The sequence below is a fragment of the Kalmanozyma brasiliensis genome, assembly GCF_000497045.1.
Source record: "Kalmanozyma brasiliensis GHG001 unplaced genomic scaffold PSEUBRA_SCAF1, whole genome shotgun sequence".
Classification (NCBI taxonomy): Eukaryota; Fungi; Basidiomycota; class Ustilaginomycetes; order Ustilaginales; genus Kalmanozyma; species Kalmanozyma brasiliensis.
Window position 1 is genome coordinate 446,479 of NW_015961948.1, and position 12,289 is coordinate 458,767.

A 12,289-nucleotide genomic window follows, 5' to 3' on the forward strand; every position below is an offset into this window, starting at 1 on the left:
GAGCGGGCCCTTTGTGTCGCGCTGCGCTGCCTGATGGACCAGCAGGAAGAAAAATGGATTCCAGATGTTAGAAACGAGACACCTGATCTGATCGAGTCGAGCTGAGTTGCTGCTCAGACCGTGTTGGTTCAACGCAGCTGCCAACCTCAACTCATCTCATCTTCTTGAATCCACCGCTCCTTGACCGCACCAATCTTCCACCTACCACATCCATCCTTCATCGAGTCGGCATCCATTTTCATGGCTCTGCACCTCTCATTCACCATCATCAAACTCGACAATTGATCTCCTACGCTGTCTTCCGAGCGCCAGTCAAAGTGCTTACTGCGACAAAGGAGAAGCATTCGTCACATCAACAGCGCAATCGTCGTATTCCTGCTTCGAAACCGTCTCGGCCACTCAGCGACAGCGACTCCGCTCCTCCTTTTGCTTCACACATCGGCAGTCCCCTGACTGATCCGACACTTCGTCTCAGCAGCCTTCCATCATGGCTGACGAGGAGAGGGTTCCCGCTCCCTACTTTCAAGATGACGAGGAGGGAGAGCCATCAGACGAGGGCGAAGGCGTCGACCTCATGAGGCGAGACGGCAACCTTGTCGGCTCGGGAGGCGAAGATAGCAGCGACGAAGATGAAGAAGATGATCCCGAAGAAGCCCGACGCGTTGCAGAGGGCTTCATCGCAGAGGACGATGAGGAGGAAGAGGAGGATGACGAAGCGCGGAGAGAACGTCGTAGGCGCAAAAAGAAGAGAAAGCAAAACGTGGAGGACTTCGAAGTGGACGAGGATGATCTCGAGCTTCTCGCAGAGAACACCGGCCAGTCTAGGCGCAAAGAGGCCGGCCGTCTCAAGCGTTTCCGACGAGGCTCTGCTTCTCCACCAGCAGACGACGAAGCTGCCGCTCGCAAAAAGACACTCGACCAGATCTTCGAAGATGACGACGATGACGAGGACGACATTCGCTCAGGGCGTCGGGGCGTCAACTACGATGACGACGACGAGGACCTTCCCTCCGTCGGCCAAGCCATTCGAGCCGGTGTCGCTCGCAAGCAACGTGAGGCTGTCGGAGGGTACGAAGATGACGGCCTGGACGACTTCATCGAAGAGGACGAAGATGACGAGGAGATGCAGGGCCTCGACGAGGATGAGCGTGAAGCTCGACGACAAGAGAGGCGTGAGGAAAAGCGCAGGGCACGCATGTCCGGGTCCGGAGCCAACCCAGCCAAGGCCGGCATCGACGCCGAGGCGTGGGACGAGGTGCACGAGATCTTTGGCAATGGCGAAGACTATTTCTGGGCCCTTCAAGACGAGGAAGAGGATGCGCTTGAGGAGGGCAGCAAGAGCAAGATGGCGTACAAGGACATCTTCGAACCCGCCCAGATCGCAGAGCGCATGTTGACCGAAGAGGACGAGCGCATCAAGCGGATCGATATTCCCGAACGTCTTCAGCTCGCATGTCCTGGCGAAGAGGGCCTCAAGCTGCTCGAGCGGAAGCTCACGGACGCCGAGCTTTTCGAAGCCGCAAAGTGGGCCTCTACACGCATCTCGACCAGAACCTCCGCCGAGTACCTCGACGAGGCCGGTCTCTTCCACGCTCAACGTTCCGAGTTCATCAACGCCGTCCAGCTCATGCTTTCGCACATGCTCAATGACCTTCTCGAGGTGCCCTTCCTCTTTCAGCACAGATTCGACGAGCTCGAGCTTCTCATCTTTGACGAAATCGAGCAACGAAATCGCCCCATCGATCTCCTCACGCGCAGGGAGCTCTACACGCTCAGTGGACTTGGCCTCAAGTTCAAGACCCTGCTCGTCCGCAAAGATCAGCTTCGCGCGACCTTCAACAAGATCCATGTAGACGTCAAGCCCGAGAACGCGGATGACAACGTCGCTGCCACCGACGCTTCGAGTCAGCAGAGGCGCACCTTCGAGGGCATGCTTGCGCAAGCTTCCAGTCTGGAAGAGATCTCCGACATTACCGAGTATCTCACCCTTCGCTACGGTCAGAAGATGCGCGATGCGCAGACTTTCGCGGCCAAAGACTCGGACGGAGCTGCCGAAGACATGGAGGGTCTTACGCTGAACGGCGAAGCCGTTCTGAGCGCCACGCCTGGCTTCAAGAAACCCAGTCTCGTCGGTCAGTACGAGCGCAACAAGAACACGGTCCTCTCAGAGCTCGCCAAGAAATTCGGCATCACCTCCGACGAACTCGCAGCCAACATCACCAGCCATACTCGCCAGTACTCGCCTCGTGATCCCGAAGAGTCGCCGTTCAAGTTTGCCGAGCAGTTCACGGGTTCCGCGTGGGGAGCTCATTCGCCCGAGATTGCTCTCGCAAAAGCCAAGATGATGCTCAGCCAGGAGATTGGAAAAGATCCTATCCTCAAGAGGGAGATCCGTCAACTCTTCAAGGACGCTGCCGAGATCAACATTGAGCCGACGGAACGCGGCATGACCGTCATCGACGACCAGCATCCCTACGCCAATTTCAAGTTCATCGCCAACAAGCCCGCTCGCCTCGTTCCTCAGCAGCCCTCGCAGTACCTGCAGATGCTGCAAGCCGAGGATGAGCTGTTGATCAAGCTCGACATCAACGTCAAGGAGGTCGTTCTGACACGATTCGAGAACCGCCTCTACAACAACTATGCAAGCGAAGGGGTCAGCGACGTCAGCAAGGCTTGGAACGATCAAAGGCGCGAGGTCATCCGCGATTCGCTCAAGACTCACCTCGTTCCCAACGGACGAATCTGGCTCAAGGAATGGCTCCGGGAAGAGGCTCGCGAGACGCTGTTGCGACACCTCGACGTTCTCATCACCAAGCGTGTTCAGGAGGGACCCTTCATGTCCAAGAGCATGATGGCGCGCAACCGCGATCCCAAGATCGAGGAAGAGGACCGCATCCCGCGCGTCCTTGCCGTGTCGCATGGCGGTGGTGACCCCAGAAAGGACGTGGTGCATGCAGTCTATCTCGACGAGCGAGGTCGATTTCGAGAGCACGCCACCTTTGACGACCTTCGTCCGCTCACTCCGCGCCAGCTGCAGGAGCGAGAGATGGAGATGGAGCGCTCACGAGGCAAGGCCGTGTTTGACGATCATCGTGCCGACTTCATCAAGCTTCTCAAGCAGCGCAAGCCGGACGTCGTGGTGGTGAGTGGCTGGAGTGTTCGCACAGCCGAGCTCAAGAAGCACGTCACGGAGCTTGCTGCGATGGCGCACCAGGAAATCTGCGACGAGGAGCGTCTCAACTCGGATCTCGAACGCGATCAGGCCCTCATCGATGTCGTCACTTGCCATGATGATGTCGCCCGCATTTACCAGCACAGCAACCGTGCCGCCGAAGAGTTCCCAGAGCTCAGCGAGTTGGGCCGCTACTGTCTCGCGCTGGCTCGCTACGCCCAATCGCCAGTCAACGAGTTTGCGGCCCTCGGCAGCGATCTGACGGCCGTCATCCTTGATCCCAACCAGCGCTTGCTGCCGCAGGATCGCTTGCGTCTCCACTTTGAGCGCAACATCGGTGCTGTCGTCAACGAGAATGGTGTCGAGATCAACCAGGCCACGACAAGCACCTACTTACAAACCATGCTGCCGTTCGTGGCCGGTCTCGGTCCAAGGAAGGCTCAAGCCCTCGTCAACGCCATCAGCACCAAGCTCGAAGGCACGCTCATCAACCGCACGCTGCTCATCTCGCGAAGCATCCTCACGTTCCAGGTGTTCCAGAACTGCGCCTCGTTCCTGCGTATCGAGCAGGACATGCTCCTCGAGGCGGACGAGGACGATGTGCCAGATGTCCTCGACAGCACGCGTATCCATCCCGAGGACTACGACTTCCCTCGAAAAATGGCTGCCGATGCGCTCAACAAGCACGAGGAGGATCTTGAAGGAGAGCACCCGAGTCTCCCGTGTAAGGAGCTGATGGAAGATCCTGACCCGGAGGACAAGCTTAACACGCTCGACCTCGACAACTACGCCATGATGCTGCTGGAGCGCAAGGGCGAGCGAAAGCGCGCGACGCTGCACTCGTGTCGAACCGAGCTGATCAAGCCCTACGACGACCTGCGCGAAAGGCAGCGCGAGCCCTCGCCGCAGGAGATCATGACCATGTTCACGGGCGAGACGCTCAAGACGCTCGACAAGGGTTTTGTTGTGTCAGTCGAGGTGATGCGGGTGCAAGAGGGCAATCGCATGCAGGAGGGCCACATCCGATGTCGACTCGACTCTGGCATCGAAGGCACCATCGAGGCCGAGAACACCAGCGACAGTTATGCGCCTGGCTCGGTGCGTCTGCGTGATCTGGTGCGCCCGCAACAGACGCTGGACGCCCTTGTTCTCAAGATCGACTACGACAACTGCTCCGTCGATCTCAGCATGAAGCCTTGGGACTTGCAGCCCCAGCATCGCGCATCCCACCAGGGCAAGACGCCGCTCGATCCCAAGTTCTACGACATGCGCAAAGCCGAGCAGTGGAACGAGCAAGCAGCAGCCAAGGCCAAGCTTCGAGTGCAGGCGCGTCGACAGAACCGCGTCATCGACCACCCCAACTACCACAACTTCAACTACAAGTCGGCCGTCGCTTTCCTGCGCAGCCAGCCTCGTGGTTCGGTTGTGGTGCGTCCGAGCAGCAAGGGCGACGATCACCTCGCAGTGACTTGGAAGGTGGACGACGACGTGTATCAGAACATCGACGTCCTTGAGCTCGACAAGGAGAGCGAGTATTCGCTCGGACGTGTCTTGCGCATCGAAGGCATGGGCTCGTACTCCGATCTCGACGAGCTCATTGTCAACCACGTCAAGCCGATGGTTCACATGGTCGAGATGATGATGAACCACGAAAAGTACAAGGGCGCCGACGAGGAAGACCTGCAGCGCTACCTGACCAACTGGTCGCTCGCCAACCCGTCGCGCTCCGTGTACGCATTCGGTCTCAACAGGGACCGACCTGGCTACTTCAACCTTTCGTTCAAGGCGAATCGAGATGCCGCGATCCAGACATCGCCGGTCAAGGTACTTCCCAACGCGTTCAAGCTGGGCCCTGCCGATCAGCTCGCCGACGTCGCTGCGCTGTGCAACGCCTTCAAGACGCAGTACACCACGCAGGCATCGATGGGACGCGGAGCAAAGACTCCTTACGGAGGCGGACGCACGCCTGCTCCTGGTATCGGTGGTGCGACGCCGATGGGTGGTCGTACACCGTATGGCGCTATGAGGACCGGAATGGCCGGTGGTGCGACGCCTGGACTGGCTGCGGCAGGTGGCTACGGTACGCCTATGATGAACATGGCTTCGGCGACGCCGAACCCTTACGGCGGTGGAGCCTACGGTCGCAACGGCCTGAGTGTGGGTGCAGGCGGAGGATACGGCGCCCCACCTCCTCCTGGTCGCCCACCTTCGATGCCCGGTGCGCCTCCCATGATGCCCCCTGGCATGGCCAGCGGCGGCCCGCCTCCTAACTACCCTCCACCGTATGGAGGTGCTGGCGGCGAGCCTGGCCCGCCTCCTTCGCGCCCACAAGTGCCGCACGGCATGCACCCCGATCGCTTCGCGCAGGCGGAGTACGGTGGCCGTAGCAGTCAGCAGCAGCCTTACAGCGGCAACAACGGCGGTGGTGGTGGATACGGCGGAGGCTACGGAAGATATTGACCGTTGCACGCTGCGCTTCTTTTCTCGCTTCACTGAATGTATTCGTATCCCTTTCCATCCCAAAAAGCAATCGCATTGATCTACAGGACACGCATCGTGAGAATCGTCGACGTGAACGATGCTGAGAGCGCTGACGAAGGCGATGCTGAGGATGACTTGAGGGTCGAGCTTTGAGCGTGCGAGTGTTGAGTCGGAGCGTCTCGCGAAGTGGAGTAGAGACGGGCGATCTTCAGGGTTCATGCGGCTTTTCAGAAATCGCGCTTGAGCCATCAGCACGGTCGTCTCTCCCTTCACCCTCATCATCGCCTCCCTTTGCGCATCCACACGCTCGTCGCATTCACACTCAACGGTGCCTGGCTGAGCCTACCTTCATCGGATCTCCAATCCGACGTCAGAAAACCTGGGATGACCGACGCGGACGGTGCGACCTTCACGGTCGGCTCTACGACCGCTGGCGCATCATCATCCACGAACGCACCGACCTTTGCCTCGGCCTCCGATCCACCGAGCTCCAGCGGCTACCTCGACGATCCCTCCTCTTCCTCCTCTCTTGCGCCCACCTCTCTCTTCTCCCAACTAGCGCAACGTCAACTCGACCTATCGCAGGCCGAATACGACGACTCTTCCGCCTGGCGCTCCTCTTCACGTCGTCGCAAACACCGTCGGCGCAGAAGAGATAGCGATCACAGCAGCAACAGCAGCACTGATTCTTCACACGATCGAGCCCTTCAAAAGGAATGGGACGAGCAACTGGATCAGTTGAAGTTGATGTTTCAGATCATCATTTTTCCTTTTGCCGGCAAGTTTTTCGGTAGGAAGTTTGGATACTTTTGTAAGTCACACCTTCTACCTTTGCCTCGATCGATGCGACATAGGTCGAATAGGAGAGAAGATGGGGGAAGAAAACGAGCGATGAAAAGAGATGCAGACGCTGACCGATGGAATGGATTTGTCTTTGACAACAGTGTTCAATCGGTACAAGACGCTAGGGACGCCCTTTGCGGCGGCTTTCTGGCGAGGCGCCTCGTCCACCGCATAGCACTCTCGCATCAATCAACTTCATCTGCCATTTCAACATGATGCTGTGCAACCTCGTCGGTGCTCACACGCCTTCCGCTGCGACACTTCGCAGACCAGATCTGTGTAAAGAGTGTGTATTCCTATGCAACCGATCACCCACGACTCATGAACCTCGGCACGTTCCTTGCGCGTCTCCAGATCAACCCTGCACTAATCACCACCGCCAGCGCACATCCTATGCTCGTAACGACAAACACCTGACGATAGCACTCCTCTCCGTCCATGCAGAGGTGTCTCGCAGCGGGATGGTCGTCCCTGTGTCCCTTCATCGCCTCGAGCACCGTGGCTAACATCGTCGTATCCTGTGGAACATGAGAGTCGTAGATGTGTCCGAAGAGCAAATTGAACACGTTCCCTGCAACGACGGGGGAGAGGGAAACGAAACCGTAGTTCTGACTGAAATGCTTCATGCCGAACCATTCGAAGACGAGAGTGGGGCATACGCCGAAGAGTGTACCGTAGGCCAAACCCGTGAGGGAAGAGACGGCGAAGAGGTCGTCGGTGGTTCCGATGGCGCCTGGGTAAGCGGCCAGGATCTGACTCGCCAGCGCCAGGGTTGTCACCACGATCAGGAGCCATACGCGATCCGCAGCCGTACCCGTTCGATTGACGAGCAAGTCCGAAAGCAGACCAATGATGATTCGACCCGAGAAATTGCACAGCGAGATGGCCGAGACTTGTTTCGCCTGCAACTGTTGGACGGACGACTTGGCGCTCAGCTTCATCGCTTCGAACGCAGTCCTGCGAAGAGGAGCGTTGGATGCAGCGACGAGAACCGGATTGTCCCGATGATTGAAATCCCACAGCGTCTTGGTGATCGTCCCCACATTGTTGATCAGCAACAACCCCGCCCCGGAGACAAGCGTCATGACGAGGAAGATGAGATAAAAGTCGAGCTGCTGAAAGAGACGGCGACCGGAAATGTCGATATGCGCCGGATCGATGTCCGTGGCCGAATCGCGTTTCGATTCGTCCCGACCCGAAAGAAGACCTTGGGATTCGGGATCGATGTCGCCGTCCTCGTCGAGGCGGGTGGTGGCGTTGCGGGAGGATTCGGCTTCGGTCTCGTCGTCGGAGGGGGAGCCGGAAAGCGTCTCGGGCTGCTGCCAGATGGTAGCGCGCGCACCGATGTCCGAGGAGGTTCGACGGCGTAGGTAGTCGCGCGCGGCTTGTGGGGAATCCTGTCGGTCTTCGTCTGGTTCCGCGATGGGTGGGATGATCTTGATCAACCCGAGACCGATCAGCATGCTCGTCATACTTCCGAAGGCTAGCAGCAACAGATAGTCGCCGGTGTTGCCCGGGAATAGCAGATGCGACAGAGACGAGTAGAAGAAGGCACTCAGCCCAAACCCAGACAACACCAGCGCGGTTGCGGTACCCCTCCGACTGCCGCCCCAGCTCTTGGCCTGCGCATTCATCGCCGCTGTGAACCCGCCACTGTTTCCCAAGCCAGTCAGCAGGTTCAGGCCGAACAACAGGCTTGTCGAATGCAACGACCAGTCGCCCGAGTAGCTCAGCGACAGACCTGAGTACCCAATCGGCACGAGCACAGCTGCAACGATGAGCGCCGTGTGCGGCCCGCGCTTGTCGATGAACCGCCCCCACAGCGGCGACGAGAGGTAGACGCCTGCATTGCCCGCAATGCCGATGAGGTTGATCTGCGTGGAGGTGAGGTGGAGCGACTCTTGAAGTTGGGGTGCGAAGGAGGAGAACGCGTAGTTGGAGCCGGCGGAGAGGGCGACGCATACCGAGCCGGCGAGGGAGATGATCTTGCGTCGTAGGAGACGTTTGCGCTCTTCGGGGGAGAGGGGCTGCGATGCGCCGTTGGTGAGAGGCGCGGAAGACTCGGTGAGAGCCATTGTGGCAGATGGTTGGTCGCTGCTGCGAACTGAGACGGGGTGGTTGGTTGCCTCGATGGATGGTGTGCTGTGATACCGCGCTTGTAGGGGGCTGAGCAGGACCACTTTTTTAAGACCGAGCAACGGATATCGCCGAGTCGATGGCGCTATCGACGGTCGATCAGCTTCAGTGTTGAAAGTGAGGAGCAAAGGCCGCGATGATAGGCGGATGAAGGTAAAGGTGGACAGGAGTAAGCACATTCAACCTCGAGCCGCTGGTCGGTGGGCGTGCGGAACGAGAAATCTGAGATGCATATGCGGTCGATCCTCGAGTTGGCACTCTGACACTCCGCCTGAATTCACCGCCGCCGCCGTGTTTTGTGAAAAACGTGCTTGCACCGCCGTCCAGCAAGGCACAATTTAACCGGCAGCCCTCGTAGAAAGAGCTCTCTTCTCGCTGTCATCATTGAACTCGATTCGACAGAGTATCATGCATGCATCGTCTTCAGCATTCAGGGATTGACAAGCGTGATACGGATCTCTTGGTACGGCTCGTCCTGCTTAAGCTTCAATCTGCCGCGCGTCGCCAGAGCCAATGTGTGATAGAAAGCCTGAGCAGCCACAGCCGGCGTGCTAGACGCTACAGGCGCCAGGTCGCTGAAGAACAAGAAGTTGGGATCCTCGAGCTGCTGACGGATGGATCGAGCGTATTCGTAAAAGTTGCGTGTCTCTTCCTCCATGTCTTCCTCGAAGATCTGAGATGGAGGCGTCGGGGAGCGTTCCGCCGGCGCGGCAGGGGCGGTGGGCAGGCCCAGCCTGATTCGTTCGACGGATGGCGTGCCGGGCAGCGAGAGGGGTGGCTGGTAAAAGTCGTCGAATGGGACCGCGGTGGAAGGTGATGCGGGAGGGAAGAGTGGTGACTCGAGCGGAGGCAGTCGTCGCAGTCCAGTGGGCGTTTCGACCGAGACCTCGCGCAGGCGCAGCGGCGTCGTTTCGCGTTCGTGTGAGATAGACGGCATCATGGACGATCGACGGCGGTGCTCCATAAAGACGTTCCAGGGCAGCGACTCTCGAGCGCCTCGGAGGGCGGCTGGAATCTCGGGCTCGACGGCCGCTCGCGCCACGCCCACTTCCTGCTCGTCCAGATCCATAGGTGTGGGAGGAGGCGGGACAGGAGGAGCCTCGTCGATCGGAGAGAGTACCGCTTCAGCTCGCATCTCCCGCAGTCGAGCTCGTCGGGACTGCAGATGCTCTCCCACGGTCATCTGCCACATTTCAGTCAGCATCGGGTGGAGCGAGAGATCCTCGGGTGGGCCAAACATGGCTTGACGAACTGCGGCATCGGCTGCTCGCGTCTGTTTACGAGTCTGCTGGGCCAAACGGTGGGCTGCCATGCGAAACGGATAGTCGGCCCGTGCAGCGCGCATCTCTGCATCGCTTAGCATCGTCTCGGGGTCATCGAAGGGTCGAGGTGGCGGCCGCGGGCGTCGAACGGCAGGAGCGAGGAGAGCTTCCACTTCGGCCGTCTCCTCCTCTTCATCTCTAGGGCGACGAGCAGGAACAACGGTGGGGACGCCCTCCATGATGGGGCCGATCTCCATACGTGCAGCTTCTTCGGCGAGTCTCTCTTCGAGTTCTGGCCATTCGACCAGCGGTCCGATGGTGGCAGCGGTCTCGTCGCCCACTTCGCGTCGCTGGATGCCTTCGGGTGCGCCTGGGATAAAGGCCTCTGGTCTCTCGATGCCTTCGAGACCCAAGTCGAGCCCTTCGATCTCTTCCTCGTCGTAGTCACCTTCGCCAAACATGGGATAGAACTCTTCTCCCTCGCCAAACCCACGGGGCAGTCCCAGCTCGTCCTCTTCAAACGCTCTACCCGGCAATGTGATCCTCCCCTCTTCCGCAATGAACGAGACTGGCGTCGGTGTCCTGAACCCGTCTCCGAGCGCCTCCTCCAGCATCTCCCGTCTCTCCGGCGGCTCCACGCTCACCCTGTACATCAATCCGCTCGTCGCATCAAAGTCGAGTGTGAAGAATGCCAGATCCAAAGGCAGTGTGATGGCATCTACGCTCCTGACCGGTCTACGCATGTCGATGTTTTTCGTCTCGAGATCAAAACTACCGCCGGCAAGAACGTGTCGCCGAACTTCGCTATGCACGTTCGACACGTCCTGGTAGAGCAGCTCGGTCTGGTGGCCGTACAGCTTGACCACGCCGTACATGAGCTGACTCGACAGTCGTAGCGCCAGCGGCTCCGTCGGATGGCTGACATACTCGCACGCTTTGCGGACGTTGACGCTGAGAATGTCTCTGCGGCTGAGACGTCGAACGACGCTTCGATCTCCGAGAGTGGCTGCGAGCCACACGATGCCGAGTCCCGTCTTGCGCCGAGAGAGGATGTCGTGGCTGTAGAACATGATGTCAAAGAAAGTGGCTAAGGAATGTCGTGTTGGTCTGAGACGGAGCAGGGCGCTGGGTGGTGGAAAGGACGGATGTCATTCTGAGGGTGGACTTATATAGCATACATAGAGAGGTGAAAGCAATGTAGAGAAGAGAGATGGAATGCAGATGCGAATGCGATTAGACTACAAGCCCAGGCCGCGCGAGAGGAAGATTCTCTCCGAGGAAAGGGCGAGGGTATCGTTGGGGGTCTGTCGCAGAGCTCTTGGAAGAGCGTGGCGACAGAGTCTCGATGAGTATATGGTGTAGCAATAGGGACAAGGAGAGCGTGACGTTTGAGATGCTCGATCTCGAGCTTGCAGCGTTATGAATGATGGCCAAAAGCCGGTCGGCCGAAGCAGAGAGATCGCAGTTAGAATCTGAACCTTAATGCTGAGGCTGCTGCATCGACAAGGACCTTGCTTGAAACATGATCAATCAAATGACACAGCCAACTTAGTACGGCCGAAGCTGAGCTGCAGGAAAGTGTGCCGTCCAGATTGTGGGCGTGCTGGCTTCACTCGACCCCAAGTTGTCAAAGTGACCGAGCGAGTGCATACCAGATTTCTGCATCTGTCTGCGCTGCAAGAGGTTGTCGATGCTGGTTTCGGCATCTTCGGGGGCAGCTCCGAGTGCATGGTGCATCGCAGCCCAGTCTTCATAGGCTTCGTCCACTTCCGGGCCATCGCAGATTTGTATCAACCTCGTTTGTCGAGTTTCAGGCGCATATGTGAGGAATTCGTCCTCATCCGCTTCTGGCACGGTCTCGGCAAGGAAGGGTGCGAAACGAGGGGGCTGGTCGTGCTGGACCGACACAGCCTGGCTGACCTCGCCGCTGGATGTGTTTGTGCTGCGTGGACGATGAGCGCTTCTGCTGTAATGCGGCTCGACTTGATGCATGAGAGGAGCAACGTCCTCACCAGACTGCGCGCCTTCTTGTTGCTGGAGTTGACTGAAAGGCGAAGACCAGAAGTGCACCTCGTCTTCCTTTTCGCCATTTGCGGTTCGAATGTAGGTTCGAATGAGACATCCAAGGATGGCCAAGCTCACAAAGATGATGGCCCTGACCGTCTCTGAGCTCGGCATGGTTGCGGCAGAGCTTAATGCGGGCCGAAGCACGGTCTCTAACCAGTTGAGGGAGGAGTGCAGATGTTTTTGCGGTTGTCGTCCTGGTCGACGAAGGGAGTGGAGCCTGAGCAGAGTTTGAAGAAGAGAGGCCTTTAAGTCCTTCGGAAAGGTCAATGAGTGAGATGCAAGGGGATACAGTCGCTGAGCTTGAATGTGTCGTGATTTGTGATCAGCT

At 58.5% G+C, this 12,289-nt stretch overlaps 5 protein-coding genes across 5 annotated transcripts; 2 read left to right on the forward strand and 3 right to left on the reverse strand.

Moving 5' to 3' along the window:
* Positions 1-487: 487 nt before the first annotated feature.
* PSEUBRA_000194 (Transcription elongation factor SPT6, YqgF domain protein) lies at positions 488-5,632 on the forward strand (the record flags this gene model as incomplete). The annotated part of the gene is made up of 1 exon (XM_016435793.1): positions 488-5,632. The coding sequence occupies one exon, from the start codon at positions 488-490 to the stop codon at positions 5,630-5,632; it is 5,145 nt and encodes a 1,714-aa protein (XP_016294798.1).
* A 405-nt stretch (positions 5,633-6,037) lies between these two features.
* PSEUBRA_000195 (uncharacterized protein) lies at positions 6,038-6,671 on the forward strand (the record flags this gene model as incomplete). Its single annotated transcript, XM_059464331.1, has 2 exons — positions 6,038-6,464; positions 6,598-6,671. The coding sequence occupies 2 exons, from the start codon at positions 6,038-6,040 to the stop codon at positions 6,669-6,671; spliced, it is 501 nt and encodes a 166-aa protein (XP_059321035.1).
* Positions 6,672-6,804: 133 nt separating this feature from the next.
* On the reverse strand, positions 6,805-8,571 carry PSEUBRA_000196 (Major facilitator superfamily; the record flags this gene model as incomplete). Its single annotated transcript, XM_016435823.1, has 1 exon — positions 6,805-8,571. The coding sequence occupies one exon, from the start codon at positions 8,569-8,571 to the stop codon at positions 6,805-6,807; it is 1,767 nt and encodes a 588-aa protein (XP_016294799.1).
* Positions 8,572-9,062: 491 nt separating this feature from the next.
* PSEUBRA_000197 (Rad21/Rec8-like protein, N-terminal) lies at positions 9,063-10,964 on the reverse strand (the record flags this gene model as incomplete). The annotated part of the gene is made up of 1 exon (XM_016435811.1): positions 9,063-10,964. The coding sequence occupies one exon, from the start codon at positions 10,962-10,964 to the stop codon at positions 9,063-9,065; it is 1,902 nt and encodes a 633-aa protein (XP_016294800.1).
* A 478-nt stretch (positions 10,965-11,442) lies between these two features.
* Positions 11,443-12,072, reverse strand: PSEUBRA_000198 (uncharacterized protein; the record flags this gene model as incomplete). Its single annotated transcript, XM_059464332.1, has 1 exon — positions 11,443-12,072. The coding sequence occupies one exon, from the start codon at positions 12,070-12,072 to the stop codon at positions 11,443-11,445; it is 630 nt and encodes a 209-aa protein (XP_059321036.1).
* Between the last annotated feature and the right edge of the window lie 217 nt (positions 12,073-12,289).